Genomic DNA, 20,102 nt, shown 5'->3' on the forward strand with positions numbered 1-20,102 from the left:
TCCACATACATCCCCGGGAGTCATATCCTGCATTGCCAGGGAGATTTATACCCCTGGGAATCACATCCCACATAGTGGGGAGGGCAGTGAGTTCACCTGCCGGGGTGGCTTAGTTAGAGAGAGAGAGAGAGAGCCACATCTAAGCAACAAAGAGGTACTCAGGGGGAGACTGTTAGGCACAATTATATGCAAGCTCAGCCTCTCGTTTGCAGTAGTGAGCTTCACAAGGGCAAGTCCCATGATAGAGGGCTTGGCACATCAGACCGCCAGTCCTCAGTATTGGCGACAACATCAGCATCAGTCCAGGTGAGGAAGTCCAGCACCTCCACATTTTCCCCCAGCTCCTTACGGGGGCCCTGCAAATATATTTTTATTCTCTGCCCAAATTACTTCAGGATGTGTCACTATTTCACTCTAACCTATACAGACCTACCATATCTCACTTCCAATTCAAAGTTCCATGTAATTGTGGTGTTTGAACAAACTGACTGTGGAGTTATACTGTTTAGAAAATATAGATCCTGTACCAAATAGACATCTCTTCCCTTGGTCTCACATGAGGTTGAAGTTTTAAAACACAGTCAGTTTCAACCTTTACCCTTTGGCCCTGTTTTCCCTAGTCTTAACCAGATCTTCTTCATTCATATCTCTAATTGAATTCTGAGCTCTTTTTCAGCTTTTTTTGTTTTTTTTTTTAACAATCACTGTATGTGCTAATAATGACATTTATATCTGCCAAGCTCTAGGTCTGAGTTTCAGGTGTCACACAGATACCCAGTGTTCCAGAGACCAATCAGGTTATATACACTAAGGGATCAGCATCTCAAAGTTTGGAGATAGCCATTACAATTCAGGAATAGATTTGACTGCTATAGGAGCTTACAATCTAGGGACCATTACAATAATCATTCCCCTCTTAGGCTGTGTTCTAAGATTCAATTCTGAGTTTACACATTGTAGTTAGACCATATTGCTGAGGCATTATAGTGTTTGCCTTTGTTTCTGTCATATTTCACTCAGAATGCTGTGTACAGGATCCATTCACCTCATTGTGTGTCTCACAGCTTCACTCCTTCTCGTAGTTGCTCAATATTCCATTGTATGCATACACCACAGTTCACCATTCTGTGCCTCAGTCTATGTACCCTTAGGCCACCTCCACCCATTGCAAATCATGAATACTGCCTCCATGTACACCAGTGTGCAAATGTCCATTCATGTCTCTGCTCTCAGATCTGCCAATTACATACCCCATAATGAGGTTGCAAGACCTTATGGCCCCCACATACTTAGGTTTTTGTGGAACCACCACACTGACCTCCGGAAAGGCTACAGCATTCTGCCTGCTCATCAACAGTAGATAGGTACATCCCTCTCTCCGTGTCTCCATGTTTTCTCCAACGCTTTTACTCCTCTTTATATTTTTTCCTACAATTTTATAGAGTTATATTCACATACCATACATTTATCCGCATACAGACAGTTGTTCACGGTAAGGATTTTGATGAGGGGAAAAAAGGGTCCCATCAGGTGTTTTTTAAAAGATTGAGTAGATCGTCTTTAACAGTTCTCTTTGCTCTCAGCATTCAAAAATCATGTGCTGTACAAAATAAAGCCCTCGTACTAAAAGAAAGTACATTATCTCCTTCCACTTCTTTCCCTGCCCACGCTTAAAATTATAAAGCAAGTATATATCTACAAAATAGGATTAATTGAAACATTGTTTCTAGTACTGTCATGAAAAGAGTTAAAATGATGTAATAATTTTGGGTGTCTTCTTTGACCTGAGATTTCTCACAGTTTAGGAGTTTATTGATTTTATCAATAGTTTTGGTATATTTTTGAGCTGGTGTATCAGCATTTGAGACATTAACAGTACTATATACTCGTAACTGCCTTCATGACTATGTCTTGAGAAATATCTATTTTTAGTTCATGTTGAAATCTTACATAGTCTCCTAATGACAGCATAGCAGTGGAAATTTCTGTGTCTTGTTCTTTGATGGGGAGACTTCTTTTGTTAGATATTTACTTTATATGCATATTAAAAAGTGTGTTCTCGTTTCAGAGCAATTGATAATTAATCTGTGGTAGTATATATATGACAAAAAACAGTTGTTGATGCAAGCCACGTATGTTCTATATTAAGAATTTCAGGCCATACTTCAGTCCTTATTAGCCACTTTAGTTGAAATCAAATAGTTAATTATAAAGATAAAAGTGGATAATCCTAAAAGAAAACAAAACTACATACTTTAAACATTTTGTTTGAACTTAATATAAATGTATACTCATTTGCCGATCAACTGCTACAAGGCTGTTACTTGTGCATGGGCCCACTGATTTGTGTTCCATATCTTGGATAAATTACTCCGTATTGCATCCTATATGACTTCTAATTTGGTTTACTTTAAAACAGAGCAGATTCATGGACACTTTCATAACAATATGAGTACAGTATCCTGCCAGATTTTTATGGCTTTTTCCCCCCAATTTTTTTTATTATTATTATTTTGGTCTTATGCATACCTAATTTGACAGCAGGTTTTAACAGCTTGTCTTTATTGAATCTTTCCAAAGGAGTCGCTTTGGTTTTCATAGCAACCCTATTTTTGTATTATATTTCACCTGTTTACCTAATATTTCATTAAGTTTGGTAAATTACCCTAGCAAGTAAATCTCATAAACAGGTTTGGGGACAAACACAGTGACTTGGTAAAAATATACCTCTATTGGTGGGAACAAAATGCATGAGTTCATTAGAGAGTAGCCCACTTGTCAAGACCTTTCAGCTTGCCAGCAACATCTGTTAGCTTGTTTACAGAAGGATTGGAAATCAGTGGCTAATCTGGAGAAACTATTACATAAAGGTCAGTTAAAGGACCTGCTTTTAAGTAAATGAATAATGAGGAAGAGGGATATGGGATATTTTGGGTGTTATTTTTTACTTTTATTTTTATTCTTATTTTTACTTTTATTTTTTGGAGTAATGAAAATGTTCAAAAATTGATTGTGGTAATGAATGCACACACAAAAAAAGCGAGAGACCTGCTTTTATTATTGCTCCATCGTCTTCTTCCACAACATTCACAGCATTGTTATCACTTAACTCTTGAACAATATACCATTTGATGTAGCTAATTTTTCTATTTTCTTTTCTCCTTGGGGATATTCCTTGGGAATAACTCAAATTCTGTTTCAAGGTTATGCATTATTTCTAATACCTATTTGCTTTTCCAGCTGGAACTACTTCTGTAGATTAAAGTTTAAAATCTTGAGGTCTTTGTTATCTCCAAGCATTTTGGAATTGGAATATCCTCTGGTAGTATTTCATTTTTTTAACACTGAAAGTGTCAGGTGGCATATTTTTTAATAAAGGAGAAAATATTTAAATAAATAAATGAAAGTAAAATTTTTCTAGCTATTTCATGAGTATTTCCTTGAGCCCAGGGGAGGTAATCAAATGGCAAATAGATGGAAACAGGCTAACACTTGAGTCTACTAGATGCCAAACTGTATTAGTTAGGTTCGTTAATACGTTCTCTTATATTTAATCTTCACACACACAGAGAAACTCTGAGAAGTAAGTATTTTCCCTGTCGTTCAGAGAAGAGTACTTAGTTTCAAAGAACTAGATTGATTTCCCAAAGATATACTGTTCTTAGGAAACAACAGAGTCAGGATTTGAATCCCCAGGTCTATTAACTCCAAAGTCAAACAATTTGACTTAAACACTTATATAACTACCTTTAAAATAGTCATCATGGATCTATCTATAAATGGTACTTTCTTAATATGATAGGGAATATTTTACATAATCTTGTAGTCTCTAAGCGCTCTCTGAATTCTATTACTTATTCAGAATAAAGTTGAAAGGAATACAGACCTTCTGCTCTTCTCCTTGAGGCTAAGAATGTAGGAAAGAGTAAAGATGTTAGCTACCATTACTTTTCTTGTCCTTACTGATATATTTTCTAAACACTGTGCTAAATCTTTTAAAGCATATATCTCATTAAATCTTAGAACAAACTTGCAAAGGTAGCTATTAATATTCTCATTTTATATATAAGGAATTTAAGACAGGTTGTTAGGTAACCTGATCGAAGTCACAACTAGTAAATGGTAGAGATTAGATTCACAATGAGATTTTGTAAAATAAAGTCATGTAAGGTTAAAGAGATATAAAAGTAGAAAGAGACTTTTTTTTTTTGAAACATCAGAAGGGGAGTTCAAGACCTTTGTGGGAGAAATGCTAACTAATATGCCCCAGAAAAATAAAATGTGTACTGGGAACAAAACAAAGTCATGTCTGCTGACTTACTCTAAACAAGAAAGTTATAATATGGCATATAGGCTTCAAAGATCTATTCAACAAACCACAGTTGTAATACATTGACCCAGTGAAACAATAGTAGAAATCATTCCCCTTCTTCCCCTATACAATGGCATTTTCCACCCTACAGAAAAGATAGAATAAATATTGAGCAGAGAAAATATATTTTGGGACCTGGAAGAAAAATATGTAGGAGGGGTGATTAGGGAAGCACGTGGGAAGAAAATCACAGGACCATAGATGGAAGGTGAGGAGAAGAAGAAAAGTAGTATTGGACATTATTTACCTCTAATTATATCCTTGTTTTTAACCATTTCCCTGTTTTAAATCAGAATCATTGCTTTCTTGAACTAGTAGCTTCATTCAAAACCAATTGGGCTTGGTATAAATTTATATATAAATTCACAAATATATGTGTGGTCTATTTAGAAGCAAAATCCTTTGCTGATTTTTCCATGCAATAAGTATTTTTTTAAAAAGTCAGGAAAAGCAAGCCATCTACTTGCGCACAGTGGGCACTGCTGCAGCCTAGACTTCGCCATCTCCACTCGGCCCCTCAGCCCTGGATGAACTTGTGTCCTTTCTCATCTATGCCATGGAATTCTCTGAATTCTTAGCCCTCCAGAGCCAAAGAACCCACAGACACCAGATGCCTATACGTGGTGTATAGCAGTGACTCCCCAGCTCGGTTTCTGTGCTATAATTTAAAATATTTAATTGTATATAATATATATTATTTATTAGAGCATTTTGATATCTCATGTTTTGTTTACACATCTTAAAAGTTGCTCAGTGATTCTCATTAGTTAGAAGCCTCCACCAAGTCCACGCAGCCGTGCTCCTGGCCAGCACCACCTCTGCTGGCCCACTGGCAAACTACCTATAGATGCTTATCCTGGACTTCCTCATTGCTTTCATCCTGGCCTTCTCCGTGGGAGCCAGTGACTTGGCAAATTCTTTTGTCAGAGCTGTAGGCTCTGGTGTAGTGACTGAGGCAGGCCTACATCCTTGCCAGCATCTTCAAGATGGCGGGCTCCGTCCTGTTGGGGGCCAAAGTGAGCAAAACTATCCGGAAGGGTAGCTGCTCATGGCAGGCTCCATCAGCACTATATTTGGTTCTGCTGTGTGGCAACTAGTGGCTTCACTTTTTAAGTTTCCCATTTCTGGAACCCATTGTATTGTTGGTGCAACCATCGGTTTCTCTCTCATGGCACAGGGGCAGGAGGGTGTCAAGTGGTTGGAACTGATAAAAAATTGTGATGTCTTGGTTCATGTCTCTGCTGCTTTCTGGTATGATGCCTGGAACTTTATTCTTCCTTGTTGGTGCACCCATCCTCCATAAGGCAGATTCAGTTCCTAATGGTTTGCAAGCTTTGCCAGTTTTCTGTTCCTGCATACTTGGAATAAACTTCTTTTCCATCATGTATTCTGAAGCACCTTTGTTGGACTTTGACAGACCTCCTCTGTGGGGTGCCATCCTCAGCTCAGTGGGATGCGTAGTTTTCTGTGCTCTTATTGTCTGGTTCTTTGTATGTCCCAGAATAAAGAGAAAAATTGAACGAGAAATGAAGTCTAGTCCTTCTAAAATCCCTTAATGGAAAAAGAGTAGCTTGAAAGAAGACCATGAAGAAACAAAGTTGTCTCTCAGTGATATCAAAAGCAGGAATCCTGTTTCTGACGTAGAGTCTGTCCCTGTGCCTCTTTGGTTGTGTTGGAGGAAGGAACCATTGCCTTCAAGCTTGGAGACTTGGAGGAAGCTCCAGAGCAAGAGAAACTTCCCAGAGTGGACCTGAAAGAGGAGCCCAGCATAGACAATGCCTTGAATGGTGCAGTGCAGCCAGGGAACCTTGTTCAAGTCAATCCAGCAGTCAGCAACCAGATAAACTCCAGTGGCCACTATCAGTTTCACATCGTGCATAAAGACTCTGGCTTGTACAAAGAGGTCCTCCATAAACTTCATCCCACCAAGGTGGGAAACTCCATGGGAAACTTTGGTGGCAAACCCTTGAGGCACAGTTATAGCTTCCCTTATACTATGGCAATTTGTGATTTTCCTCTGGATTCATTTCATGCCAGAGAAGGCGAATAGAAAGTGAAGAAATGGAGAAGCTGATGTGGTCTAATGGAGACACCAAGAAGCGGTTTCGCATTTACAGTTACACCATAATACTGTATCTGACATTCACTCTGCATCTGAGATGGACGTGAGCTCCAAGACAGAGATGGGTCTAGGTGACAGTAAAGAAAGTAGCAGCTCTCTGGAAGAATGGTGTGACCAGGACAGACTAGAGGTTTCTGTCCTCTTTCTGTTTCTGCAGCTCCTCACAGTCTGCTTCGGGTCATTCACCTATAGTGGCAGTGACGTCAGTAATGCCATCGGTCCTTTGGTTGCTTTGTATCTGGTTTATGACGCGGGAGACGTTTCTTCAAAAGTAGCAACCCCAATATGGCTTCTCCTCTGCAGTGTTATGGGCATCTGTATTGGTCTGTGGGTTTGGGGAAGGAGAGTTATCAAGACCATGGGGAAAGATCTGGCACCAGTCACACCCCCTAGTGGCTTCAGTATTGAACTGGCATCTGCCCTCACTGTGGTAATTGTGTCAGATACTGACCTTCCCATCAGTACAACACATTGTTGTCTGTCGGCTGGCTCCAATCCAAGAAGGTTGTTGACTGATGACTCTTTCACAACATTTTCATGGCCTGGTTTGTTACAGTCCCCATTCCTGAAGTTATTAGTGTGTCTATTATGGAAGTCCTCAAATAAGTCATCCTCAGAGCGTGAAGCTGTTTAGGATTAAAATTTGAGTCATTGTTTGAGACCACCCTACGCTTTCCTGCTCCTTTGATAAATGGCTGCAGTATTACAGAAGACCAAGAAAAGTTTTTCAAAGTTTGGAAGCTGTGGGAGGGAAGTGTTAATTATGCTATAACTGCTTTTGTGCTAAGTACAACTTGCATCAAAATTAGATATGTAAAATAGCCAGGTTTTCCTGATTCCTAGTGAGGTTCCTATTCCTTCTGGGCTTTTTCTATCAGGCTTCAAATCCATTATGTTCTAATGTCTAAAAAAAAAGCACAAGTTATCTACTAAAAATGATAAGCAGAGCAGGCTCTGCTTTGTTGGTTTCACCAGCTTCTGCCCTAACATGCACAGGGATTTAAGAACAAAAAGTCTAACTGAAGCCCTTGTAGCCTCTTATAGGAATAGTCATTGTACTCTACCCCCGTCAGAGTAGTGGCAGGTTCTGTTGACATGTGGGAACTTCATAGAGAGATGCAGTACTTTGGACACTGAAAATTTAAGTTAATAACAACTTCTTTGTAAGCAACTCATGGACAACTATTGCTAAGAAGAAGCAGGAGGAAAAAACCTTTTGGCAATCTTGATTATTTCTTTTAAGATTCCAGCAGTGTGGGATAGGTGAATGAAGTGAAATATGAATTTGGGGAAGTTAAATGGAACAGCCTCCCATATTCATCTGTCTACCTGTTAACTGAATTAAAAAGCCTACGTTCATAGAAGAAGGAAAAAAAATCAGGAAAACTCGAAAATAAATTCTTACAAACCTATTCTCTGATTAAATATTTAGGATTTGCTTTAAAATACTTTACCAGAAAAACAAAACAAAACAAAAGGAATGGGGAGGATGGGAGGTGAAACAAATGTGGCATAATAGCAATAATTGTTGACCCTGGATGGGGGGTATGTAGGAGTTCTTTGTACCATTCTCTTTTCTTTCGGGTATGTTTGAATTTTTCATAATAAAAATTGTTTTATTACATTTTCTAATCTTTGCAATGATACTCTATTGCATAGCTAATATTCTAATGAAAAGGCATTACTAAACTTTCTGAGTGACATTGATGGTAGAGTATGAGTGAGATGATTTTTTTAAAAACAGTATTAAAAATACATCAGGAGGATCTAAGATGGCAACATAGAGAGGAGTGGAAGCTAGTTAGTCCCCCTGGAACAACTAATAAACAACCAGGAACAAGTAGTAAATAATCCGTAATAACTGGAGGGGGACAAACATGACCATCCACTCATCATACACCAGCCTGAATTGGGAGGAATGCCCGAGATCACAGCATAAAATCTGTAAGTAAAAACTGTGGATCCAAGCCAGGAGCCCCCTTCCCACCCCCCACCCCCCCAGCCAGAGCTGCAAGCCTGGTGGTGCTAGAGAGAAGCTCTCTCCCAGCAAGTGAATACAGCTCCGCTGAACTCCAGCTGGGGTTTTAATTAACAAGCATGACTGCTCACTGGGAGGTACGAATCCCCAACAAGCAGACAGAGGCTTTGGGTGACGACTGACCTTGGAGAACTGGGGGGTGGCTTTCTGTCCCTGTTTCGGCTCAGTGGAGAAAGCCTCAGCCATTTTCAGTCCCCAGCACTCTGACCCAGACAAGAGTGGAGATAGCACAGGCAGAGTCAATTCAAATGCTAATGACCTCTCCCTAGGGGGTTATCTTTCCTGAGAGGAAAGGAGTGGGGCCTAGCTCTGCTACCCGCCTTCCATTCAGAACCAGACCCTCCTTCCATTCAGAACCAGACCCCAGAGCCTGGGGGAAAACAGCCATGGGCCACACCTTCTTACACCAGTCTAGAGTTACAGGCTGACAGGCACCACCTGCTGGGCAGAAAAGCACAGTGACCTGAGGTATCACAGGGTGTACCAATTTACTAAGACACACCCTCAGGGAAACCGGATGCTAATATTTCTTCCTTCTGGGACCTGAGCCCGTTCTGGTCTGGGAAAATCTGATTGGGGTAACCAAGGAAACCATGCCTAGACAACAGAAAACTACAACCTGCACTAAGAAAAACGAAGTTATGGCCCAGTCATAGGAACAAGCTTACACTTCAACTGAGGTACAGGAATTGAAACTAATAATAAGTCAATTCAAAAAGTTTAGGGAAGATATGGCGAAAGAGATGAACCATATAATGAAAACAGTGGGCGTAATAAGGTAGAAATTTAAAATTCGAAAAACTAACTGGCAGAAACTATGGAAATGAAAGGCACAACACGAGATGAAAGACACAATGGAAACACAACAGCAGATCTCAAGAGGCAGAAGAAAACACTCAGGAACTGGAGAACAAGATACCTTAAAGCCTACACACAACAGATAGAGAAAAGAATGGAAAAATACAAGCAACATCTCCAGGAACCTAAGGACAAAACGAAAAGCAAGAATTTACATGTCATTGGTGTCCCAGAAGGAGATGAGAAGGGAAAAGGGGCAGAAGCAATAATAGAGGAAATAATCAATGAAAATTTCCCATCTCTTATGAAAACATGAAACTATGGATCCAAGAAGCGCAGCATACCCCAAACAGAATAGATCTGAATAGGCCTACACCAAGACACTTAATAATCAGATTATCAGACCTCAAAGATAAAGAGAGAATCCTGAAAGCAGCAAGAGAAAAGCGATCCATCACATACAAAGGAAGCTTGAGAAGACTGTGCGGATTTCTCAATAGAAACCATGGAGGCAAGAAGGAAGTGGGGTGATATATTTAAGATACTGAAAGAGAAAGACCACCAACCAAGAACCCTATATCTGGCAAAACTGTCCTTCAAGTATGAGGGAGAGCTTAAAATATTCTCTGACAGACAATGACAGAGTTTGTGAACAAGATACCTTCTCTACAGGAAACACTAAAGGAAGCCCTGCAGACAGAAAGGAAAAGACAGGAGTGAGACGTTTGGAAAACAGTTTTGGGAGATAGTGACACAGCAATGTAAGTACACTGAACAAAGATGAATGTGAGTATAGTTCAAAGAGGAAGGTTGGGACCATGTGGGACACCAGAACAAAAGATGAAGGATAAAGACTGGGACTGTGTAACCCGGAAACCCAGGGTGTTCAACGATTGTTATAAAAGGTACAAATATGTTTTTACATGAGGTAGAACAAATGAATGTCAACATTGCAAGGTGTTAACGATAGGGTGGGGTTGGGGGGGAAATACAATCAGTGCAAACTAGAGACTATAATTAACGGAAACATTGTATTATGCTTCCTTTAATATAACAAAGGCAATATACCAAGGCTAAATGCATATGGGGTCAGGGTTGGGGAAGGTTATGGGACTCCTGGCATTGGTGGTGATGTCTGACTCTTTATTCTACTTGAGGTTAATGCTATCTTTCCTTTTGTTGCTTTCTAGCTGTCATTTTTTTTTCCTCTCTCTCTCTTTTCTTTTTCTTTTGTCTCTCTGCCTTGACTCTTCCTCCTCCTTTGTGGAAGAAATGGAGATGTCCTTATGTAGATAGTGGTGATGGTGCTGAATACATAAATACGTGACTATACAGGGAACCAATGGTGTTTACTTTGGATGGAATATATGGTGTGTGAACAAAACCATCTTAAAAGAAATGGGTTGAGGTAGAAAACTTGAGGGCACTATATTGAGTGAAATAAGACAGACACAAAAGCAAATATTGCAGGGTCTCTCTGATATGAACTAATTATAATATGTAAACTCATAGACATGAAATATAAGTTACCATGATATAGAATGAGGCTAAAGAATGGGGAGCGGCAGGGATGTAAATCTCCCTGGCAACGCAGAGTATGACTCCCGGGGATGAATGCGGACCCGGCATCGTGGGACTGAGAGTATCTTCTTGACCAAAAGGGGGATGCAAAATGAGACGAAGTAGTTTCAGTGGCTGAGAGATTCCAAATGGAGTCAAGAGATCACTCTGGTGGACATTCTTATGCACTATATAGATAACACCTCTTAGGCTTTAATGTATTGGAATAGCTAGAAGTAAATACCTGAAACTACCAAACTCCAACCCAGCAGTCTGGACTCCTGAAGACAATTATATAATAATGTAGATTACAAGGGGTGACAGTGTGATTGTGAAGTCCTTGTGGATCATACCCCCTTTATCTAGTGTATGGATGAGTGGAGGAATGGGGATAAAAACTAAAGGACAAAGGGGGTGGAAGGGGGGGATGATTTGGGTGTTCTTTTTTCACTTTTATTTTTTATTCTTGTTCTGGTTCTTTCTGATGTAAGGAAAATGCTCAGAGATAGATTGTGGTGATGAACGCATAACTATGTTATCATACTGTGGACAGTGGATTGTATACCATGGATGATTGTGTGGTGTGTGAATGTATTTCAATAAAACTGAATTTAATAAAAAAATTAAAAAATTAAAAAAAAGGCAAACAAACATGAAGGAGATAAAAATAATATAAATCAAGTATTTGGGAAGGCAAGACTGGAACCTATCCTATATTAAATTCACACAAAAAATGCCTACCCCTTCTATTAATATTTTTTATCTTTATGACTCAGAATAGCCACATTTGGAACACTTCCTGTATTGCTTTATATTTGTAGATAGTTAGAACCTGCCCCTAAGCCTACAGTGGGCTTCATTTTGTAAAGTAAATCATTTACAACTGCCCCAGTGCACAGAAACTTTTTAAAAATAGACCCCAATTAAGTGTGTTTTTGTTTTGTTTTGTTTTGTTTTGAATAGTCACACACTGATGCTTAATGCTTGGATGTTCCAGTATCTAGTATGGCCACAGTAGTATTAATAACCAGTCATTTTTTCCCAACTTAAGAAATCTACATGGGAATAACCAAACCCAACAGATCTCAAGCTACTGTGTGTGTGAATGATTACTTCATTTTGCTTCATATCAGAATGCTGTACATGTTTTGGATTTTATATTGTTTGTGTATTTATGCTTTGAGTCACAGTAACTTCTCATGTTATGTAACTGATTTGCATTGAACACTAAGTGTAAATAAAAATAAATGGCTGAAAGAGAAAAAAAAATTTCCTAGAAGGGTGTAACAGCAGACCAGAGCTGGCAGAAGAAATAATCTATGAACTTGAAGACAAGACCATTGAAGTCACCCAATCTGAGGAGTAGAAAGAAAAATGAATGAATAAAGAGGAACAGAACCTGAAGAACCTGTGGGACACCATCAAGTGTATCAATATATGCATTGTGGAAGTCCCAGAAGGAGAACAGAGAAAAGGGCAGAGAGAATATTCAAAGAAATAATGGCTGAAAACTTCCCAAATTTATTGAAAGACTTGAGTATACACATCCAATATTTTCAACAAACTCCAAACAAGATGAACCCAAACAGACCCACTCCACACTTGTAATAATCAAACTGTTGAATGCCAAAGATAAAGAGAGAATTCTGAAAGCTGCAAGAGAGACACAATGTGTCACATAAAAGGGAGCCTCAATAAGATTAAATGCCATTTTTCATCAGCAACTACGGAGGCAAGAAAGCAGTGGAAGACATATTTAGAGTGATGAAAGCAAAAAACTGCCAACTAAAAATTCTGTATCTGACAAAACTGTCTTTCAAAAATGAGGATGGGATTAAGACATTCCCAGATAAACAAAAGCTGAGGGATTTGTCACCACTAGACCAGCATTACAGAAACACTAAAGGGAATTCTGCAGGTTTAAAGGAAAGGACTCTAGACAGCTGACTGAAACCACATAAAGGAATAAAGACCTCCAGTAAAGATAATGGAATGGGCAAATATAAATATCAGAACTAATGTATATTTTTATTTGTAACTCCATTTTTTACCTCTTACAAGATCTAAAGGGCAAATGCATAAAATATAATGATAAATCAATGATTTGGGACTCATAAAAAAAAAAAAAAAGAATGGGGAGCGGTTGCTTATTATGAGCAGAATGTTCATCTAGGGTGAACTTAAACGTTTCAAAATGGACAGGGATGATGGTAGCATATTGTGAGAATAACTAACAGTGCTGAAATGTGTGTGAAGGTGGTGGAAATGATAAGCTCAGAGTCACGTATGTCACCAGAAGGAAAGTTGGAGGTTAAAAAATGGGAATGTTTAAAACAGTGAATCTTGTTGTGGACAATGTCCGTGATTAACTATACAAATATTAGAAATCTCTCTCACGAACTAGAACAAATGTATGACATTATAAGTAGAAGTTAATAATAGAGAGGCATATAGGAAAAAAATATATACCTATTGCAAACTATATACTACAGTTAGTAGTATTTTAATATTCCTTCATCAACAGTAACAAATCTACTATACCAAAACAATGAATCAATAATGGAGGGGGCCGCGGTTAGGGGTATGGGAAGATTTGAGTTTACTTTTTTTGTCTTTATTTCTTTTCCGGAGTAGTGAAAATGTTCTAAAAATTGAAAAAAATTGTGTTGATGGATGCACAGCTGTATGATGGTACCGTGGGCAATTGATTGTACTCTTTGGATCTTTGGATAGTTGTATGGTATGTGAACAATCTCAATAAAAACATGTATGTTTAAAAAAATACATCAGAGAAAAAATGACCATATATACTTTGACACTAAAGAAAAATGATCCAACCAAGAAATTAAAATTATAACACAGCTTTTCTGATGTGGTCACTTTTACAAAAGAATAACATTTACAAAAAACATGCAAGGAGGAATCTAAGCCTTAAACCACTTTCAGGCACCCTCCACTTCTGTGGTTCCCAACATGTGGACCTAGAAGTTACTGTTAAGAGTATGTAAATTCATATACAACAGAAGCCTCAATTGTAGACCAAAAAATATATGTCTTGCCTACATATGTATTACTGATTTTCAAATACATAGGTATACAAGTACAAAGTGCTTAGCAAAAAATAAAAGTTAATTACAAAAAGCATTCCTGAACTCATTGTAGCTTTTTATGATGATATACATTTCTTAATGCATGGAAACTGAACTTTTAGCTACCATCATGTGGAAATCTGTGAAATGTTTTATGTTTGACTTTAAGAACAATTACTCCACACTCAATGCTGCTATTGTCCTTTCTATGTATTAATATTGTTTCCAGGGATTGGTGTGTGCTGGATTGGCTGACATGGCCAGACCTGCAGAAAAACTCAGCACAGCTCAATCTGCTGTTTTGATGGCTACAGGTAAATTAAATGAATATCTTCAGTGTTCCACATAGAGCAGTCATTGCTTTTGTTTTCTTTTATATCAATTTATTTAACAGTTAATGTTTGAAATACATACACACACATATACAAAGAAATTGTTAGTGTTATCTCCAGGAGATTATTGGATTATGGGTGGAGAGGACAGAAGGAGATTGCATGTATTTTTGTTTTTCAGATTTTTCCCATGAGCATATTTGTATTAATAGGAAGAAAAGTTAGTTGATATTCAGTTGTCCTATAAAGATTTCCCTTTAGTATAAGAGCTGTATTTTGTGTAATACTGAATTATAGAGACTTTATTAAAGGCTCAAAATATAGCATTTCTTTGTCATACTATATTATTATTGTCATGGTCTTATTTATAATTACTTTATTCTAATATTAAATGGTCAGAAAAGATATTACAGCAGTACCTATACTTTAAAAAAAAATTTTTTTTTTGTTTTTTTCAACAGGGTTTATTTGGTCAAGATACTCACTTGTTATTATTCCAAAAAACTGGAGTCTGTTTGCTGTTAATTTTTTTGTGGGGGCAGCGGGAACCTCTCAGCTCTTTCGTATTTGGAGGTAAGCCTACCAAAGGTGTAAAAATACTCACTTTAGAAGCTCCCCAGTTAGTAATTTTTTTTGTTTTTTAAGATTCATCCATAATGCTAAGATTGGGATGTGACAAGCAAAATTTAACATCTCTAGGAAAGTCTGAGGGGTTACAAATAAATTACGTTATCACTATATTCATCTAAGAATTGGAATAGATTTATTCTATCTATACATACTCCTGGAAAAAGAAGTTTTTTACTAATTTAAAATCCTACGGATTTCCAGAAAGTTTTATAACTTCAGGCACTTCTCAGCCATTGTTGTGCTTCCTATAGTCTTGTGGCTAAGTACTGTCAGTAAAAAAACAAAGGAAAAAAGCAGTTCATTTACTTTCTTCTCTCAAACATTCTCCCATTGCTCCAGTTTACCAAAACTTTGAGTTAGCTGTTCTGATTCTCATTTTTGAGAGTCTCTTCCTGGTGGCGTAACTAAATAACACTTAAAAATATCACTAATAACATTTCTAGAAATTTGGCAATTTCAGCTTTTTTAAATAAAGAATCTGTCTCCCCTTCATCTATTTATTTATTCACTTTATTTTATTCCATTTTATATAATTCTCTGTGGTTGAAAACATCTTTTTGGTAATTTTATCAGGTGAATTTATGGTTTTTGACTTTTTAAATAAAAATAGAATTTTAAGATTAGAAGAATGTTGGCTTCCTAACTTGTATCTTATTTTCTTTTATTTTTTGCCTTTACATCTTTTAACTCTATAGGTAAGATGTTGCCTTTAATTAAATATATTTTCTTGATGCTTACAAAGCAGTTTTTATTATGCTTCATATTTCTAAATGCTTGAGTTTCTCCAATTTTATTACCATATTATCAGCATTTTATTGTATTTTCCATAGGAAAAAAATCTCGTTTGTTCACATCATCTGATGGTGTCATCCTCAAAATTTTAATCCCAGGGTGTTCTTGACATCTAAGTATGTTTTAAAGGTTCAGAGGATACAGGTATATGAGCCTGCTCATACTATCTGCATAAACCATAGTTCACTGCTATGATAAGAAATTACTCCCGTCTTGATGACATTCAGCCCCCAGTATGAGAAACTGTAATCTTATAGGAGAAAGTTAAGCAGTAGGTATAGTACATTTTAATGTCACTTATCTTAACCATCCTTAACTTTACCTAGTAACTTTATAATTTACCTTTAATAATTGCCAGCGCATAATGGATGGAGGAACAAATAACCCACTTGTTCTACAGTAGGCCTGACAATCATTTTTATGGCTTTATGTCAATAAAAACTTAAATTTTATAGTGATTTATTCACAGAGTATTTTTCTCATACTGCATTACATTTGAAGCATATTAGCTCATGATTACATTGCATATTAGCACATGATTAGTGGAGCTGAGAGAAGACTAAGTGCCACCTGCAGAACTATTACTTCTAATAACAGAATTTCAGATACAGTTTGACAGTAAGATTTTTGGCAACTTTCAGATACAACAGCAACTTGGGAGATTTAGTTAAAAGGGAAAATGTTGCACTCCCATGGGGTTTTAGATAGTTTATGGGGAAAATATGACCAAATATTTGAAATCAGGACCTTTTGGGAAATCTAGAAGGTATAGTAGGCTTCATGGAATGAGTCTTTCTTGTGCCTGTCCTATTCAGGACTCTATTGTAAGCTGGGAAGGATAATAAATTAAGTCACAGGTGTTAATTGAAAGGAAATACTCTTTGGCTTTGTGGCTAATTCTTTGGACTAATCAGAATTGAGGCAACAGTTCTTAGCTTCTATAAACTTAAGTGTTTTCAACCTGTTAATCCAGTAGTGTGTTTGCATCATAGAAATAAGTTTACTTTTAGTGGTTAGATATGAACCCATTCTCGTTTGATTTTATTTTCAGGAAAGATCCTTTGTGAGTATAAAATAAAAAAATTTAAACCACATTTTGCTTAATTTTATACTTATGTTCACATGTTTGTCAAACTCCTATATAGTTCAAGTATGAGAATATTTATTAAAATAATATTTTTGTACGGGAAACCATATGTCAGGTAAACTGTTAACACTTTTTGGTAGTTGGGATCTTTTCTTATATGAAACACAAACTAGATGCAAATGAATTCCTGGGGTCACTTTCCCTTCTGTTTTCCTTCATACAAGCTCCTGAAAAGATTGTATTTTACAACTGCATAGCTTCCCAGGTACTGGGAAAGAAGAGATGGAATATGCTTCCCATTCCCTTCTTATAAATTTATCAATTATGGTTGATGGTTATTTTTCTTTCTGTTTTCTTTATAGATATAACCAAGAGCTGAAAGCTAAAGCAAACAAATAAGAGTTCCTGGTCACCTGAACAATCTAGATACAGACATAACCACTGGGACCTAGTTTGATTTTTTTATTTGGTTACCAAAAAGGTGATGTTAACTTTCAGAAGGCAAAAAAAATTCTAACTGTAATTGGTAACTAGTGCTTGATTCAATTGAAAAATAAAGCAATCTTTTAATAACAATTTCTTAACATGATTTAAGGAACTTATCTATGGATATTAGTAGCATTCTTTCTATCATTCACCTATAATGAATAACAGAATCATACTTGCTCATCCATACCTCTGGCCTCCTTCTGTTCTGTAAGCCAAAGTGTATATATATATATGAGAGCACACCCATTCAAAAGAGTGGAAGGATAGCTGAAAGGTTGAATAATCTGTTGTACAGCAAAGGATGATCAAGTAGCTATAAGTGAAAGGTAATAGAGCTGAGGAGAGTAAGAAATGGGTAGTGGAATAACTAGCAAAATGACCTCAAATTCTTTTAAGACATTTTAACTTGAAGCATTTGGAAGTAAAAAAAAAAATTTTTTTTAGCATTTTGTATGAAATTCTTTTATAGCTACAGAGTGACAAAAGATTTCTAAAATTTTGAACTACACTCAGCAACTGACAATGTAGCAGAGAGAGCTCTAGAGTGAGATAGCTCTGGATTTGAGTCTGCAACTTTTAAACTTATGACTTTGAGCAAGTTAAGAAAATGCTAAGCAGAGTGCCTGGGACATAGGCTTTCAATAGATGTTAAGTGACCTTCTTCCCCGTCATGAGGAGAGAGTGGACATAGATTACTCACTGGAAATAATCCACAATCTCTCTGATTTGGGCTTCAATTCGGTGTACTAATTAAAAGTGCTAGTATAGCCACTCATGGTTAAAACAATAATCAGATGAATCAGTAAAGCAGGTTGTTTCCAAACTTGGAAAAGCAAATGAAAAAAGAACTTTTTGAAAGATATACTGTGGCTGATGAAAATTTGTCAATTAGCAGTTGAAAAACTTGTATTTTATCATTCATCCCTTAACCTTAGTCCATCTTTGAGGGGGAGAGATAAGAGAATTTGACAAAGACAAACTGAAGGGGTCCTGAAGAGTCAAATTATTATTGCTTTCTTTTCCTAAATTACACTGTTAAATTAGTTTGTTTGGCATGTGTCTGTGTTTCCTGGGTTAAGCATTTAAGAAAAACATATTTCAAAGTATGATATAGATACAAAAAAAGTTTATTAAAGTATATATGCCAAATACATGTTTCACTTCCTTTTCATTAAAACCTATTTCCTATGTGAGTTCTCCTAAGCCCCATTTGTCAGACAGATTAACTGTAGCATTTAGATGCAATCATGGACAGTCCTCCTGGTTCTCAGCAGTTTCATTGACAAATCACTATATCAGGCTTCCTTTCTGCCCCAAAATTCAATCCATCCTATTATTGAATCTTAAAAATTAAATGACTCTCACTTTAACAGAAACAAACACTGCCACTTGGAATAGAGAGTCCAGTGGTCAGTTTCACAAAAACTTAGCAAAATTTATATAATAGAACTCTTACTATCATGTAAATACTGAACTCTATGAAAATACCTTCCAGTGTGGTACAAATTACCTGTTTACTCTAGTTCAGTTGTATTCTATCTTTATCAAAATATTCTAAAAAGTCCTTACTGATGACTTCATTACATAATTGTTCTCAGTGCTTGACTCATAGGCCTGGGTTTCAACTCAACTCTGCCACATATTAACTTTATAACCTTGGGCAAGTTAACCTCTACTTCTGAGTTTTAATAGTCTCAAGAGTAAAATAATAGGCTTATAATAGTGTTTATCTCATAGGATTGTTGTAAAAATTGAGAAATATTTAACACAGCACTTGATCCATGTTAAGTGTTAAATAAATGTAGGACGTTTCAGAAAATGGTAGGTTTTTTTAATTTAAGTTGAGATAATAGTTTCTCAGACTAAGGAACTGAATTGCGAAAAGGATAGATTAACCTGTTTGCACACCTTCTGAGGTAATCACTATTGGAACCCTTAAGGCTTTCCCAGGCTAAAGCAGAAAACAGGCAGCTTTGGGTGGGGGTGGGAGGCAGGGTGGAGAATGGTGATAAATTCTTTAATCTTTTTTTTGGTTTTGCATTCATTTCAAAGAAACTGATTCAAAGTACATAAATTCTGTTGTTTCTCCATATTAAGCAGGTTTGCCTTTAAGTTGTTAAAAGGATAGTGAAGGTTAAATGTGAAAAAGGATTGACTTCAAAGCCCAGGTCCTCTCTATAAAGCAAAACAGTCTCCACAGAAGCTTGTTTATATAATGAAACAGAAATAGAAAGCACTGGTATTTATTAAGACTGGCTTTCTCCCTAAGGGGTCTGTTTAATTGTATGAGGTGTGATTCTAATTATATTAAGATTGTCTTCTACAAGTAATTCCAGAAAACTTACTCTATATTTTATAATTAAATAAACCTCTTTTTTTTCCTCTCTGAAAACAACTGTGTTTTACAACATTTTGAACCACACAGTAAATATAATTACAGGGCTCGACCTTATCCAAGAATGTTTGTTTTCTTTTTTAGTTTGTTTTTTTAATTCAAGTTTTACATGCATGCCACTAAATGTTGATTGTAGTTGTATATACATGAAAACAGCTAGATAATCAACACATGGATTAAATGAAGAAAAATGCCACCCTCTTAAAACACATTTGCCACTGTCACACTGGATTAAGAAAACTAAAGTCTAGTGTCACATTGGATTTCAAGTTACCTTTGGGGTAAATTTGTTTACATGTATGTACTTGACTAGTGAGAAGGGACAGGTATATAATTCTTCAAGCAAACAAACATTTACCTAACAAAATCTCTGAAGATAAGTATTGATTGCATTATAT

General features: G+C 36.7%; 1 protein-coding gene and 1 pseudogene across 2 annotated transcripts in view; both read left to right on the forward strand.

Moving 5' to 3' along the window:
* MPC2 (mitochondrial pyruvate carrier 2) overlaps positions 1-18,353 on the forward strand; it is a 29,167-nt gene extending 10,814 nt beyond the window's left edge. For both annotated transcript variants that reach the window (XM_037825427.1, XM_037825426.1), the window contains 3 exons: positions 14,209-14,293; positions 14,773-14,884; positions 17,183-18,353. In XM_037825427.1, the coding sequence (XP_037681355.1) occupies positions 14,209-14,293; positions 14,773-14,884; positions 17,183-17,219 (234 nt within the window). In that variant the 3' untranslated portion in view covers positions 17,220-18,353. The remainder of the gene's footprint in view (positions 1-14,208; positions 14,294-14,772; positions 14,885-17,182) is intronic.
* Positions 1,367-8,319, forward strand: LOC119526384 (annotated as a pseudogene).
* Positions 18,354-20,102: the final 1,749 nt, after the last annotated feature.

This window comes from Choloepus didactylus, chromosome 2 (genome assembly GCF_015220235.1).
Source record: "Choloepus didactylus isolate mChoDid1 chromosome 2, mChoDid1.pri, whole genome shotgun sequence".
NCBI classification, from domain to species: Eukaryota; Metazoa; Chordata; class Mammalia; order Pilosa; family Megalonychidae; genus Choloepus; species Choloepus didactylus.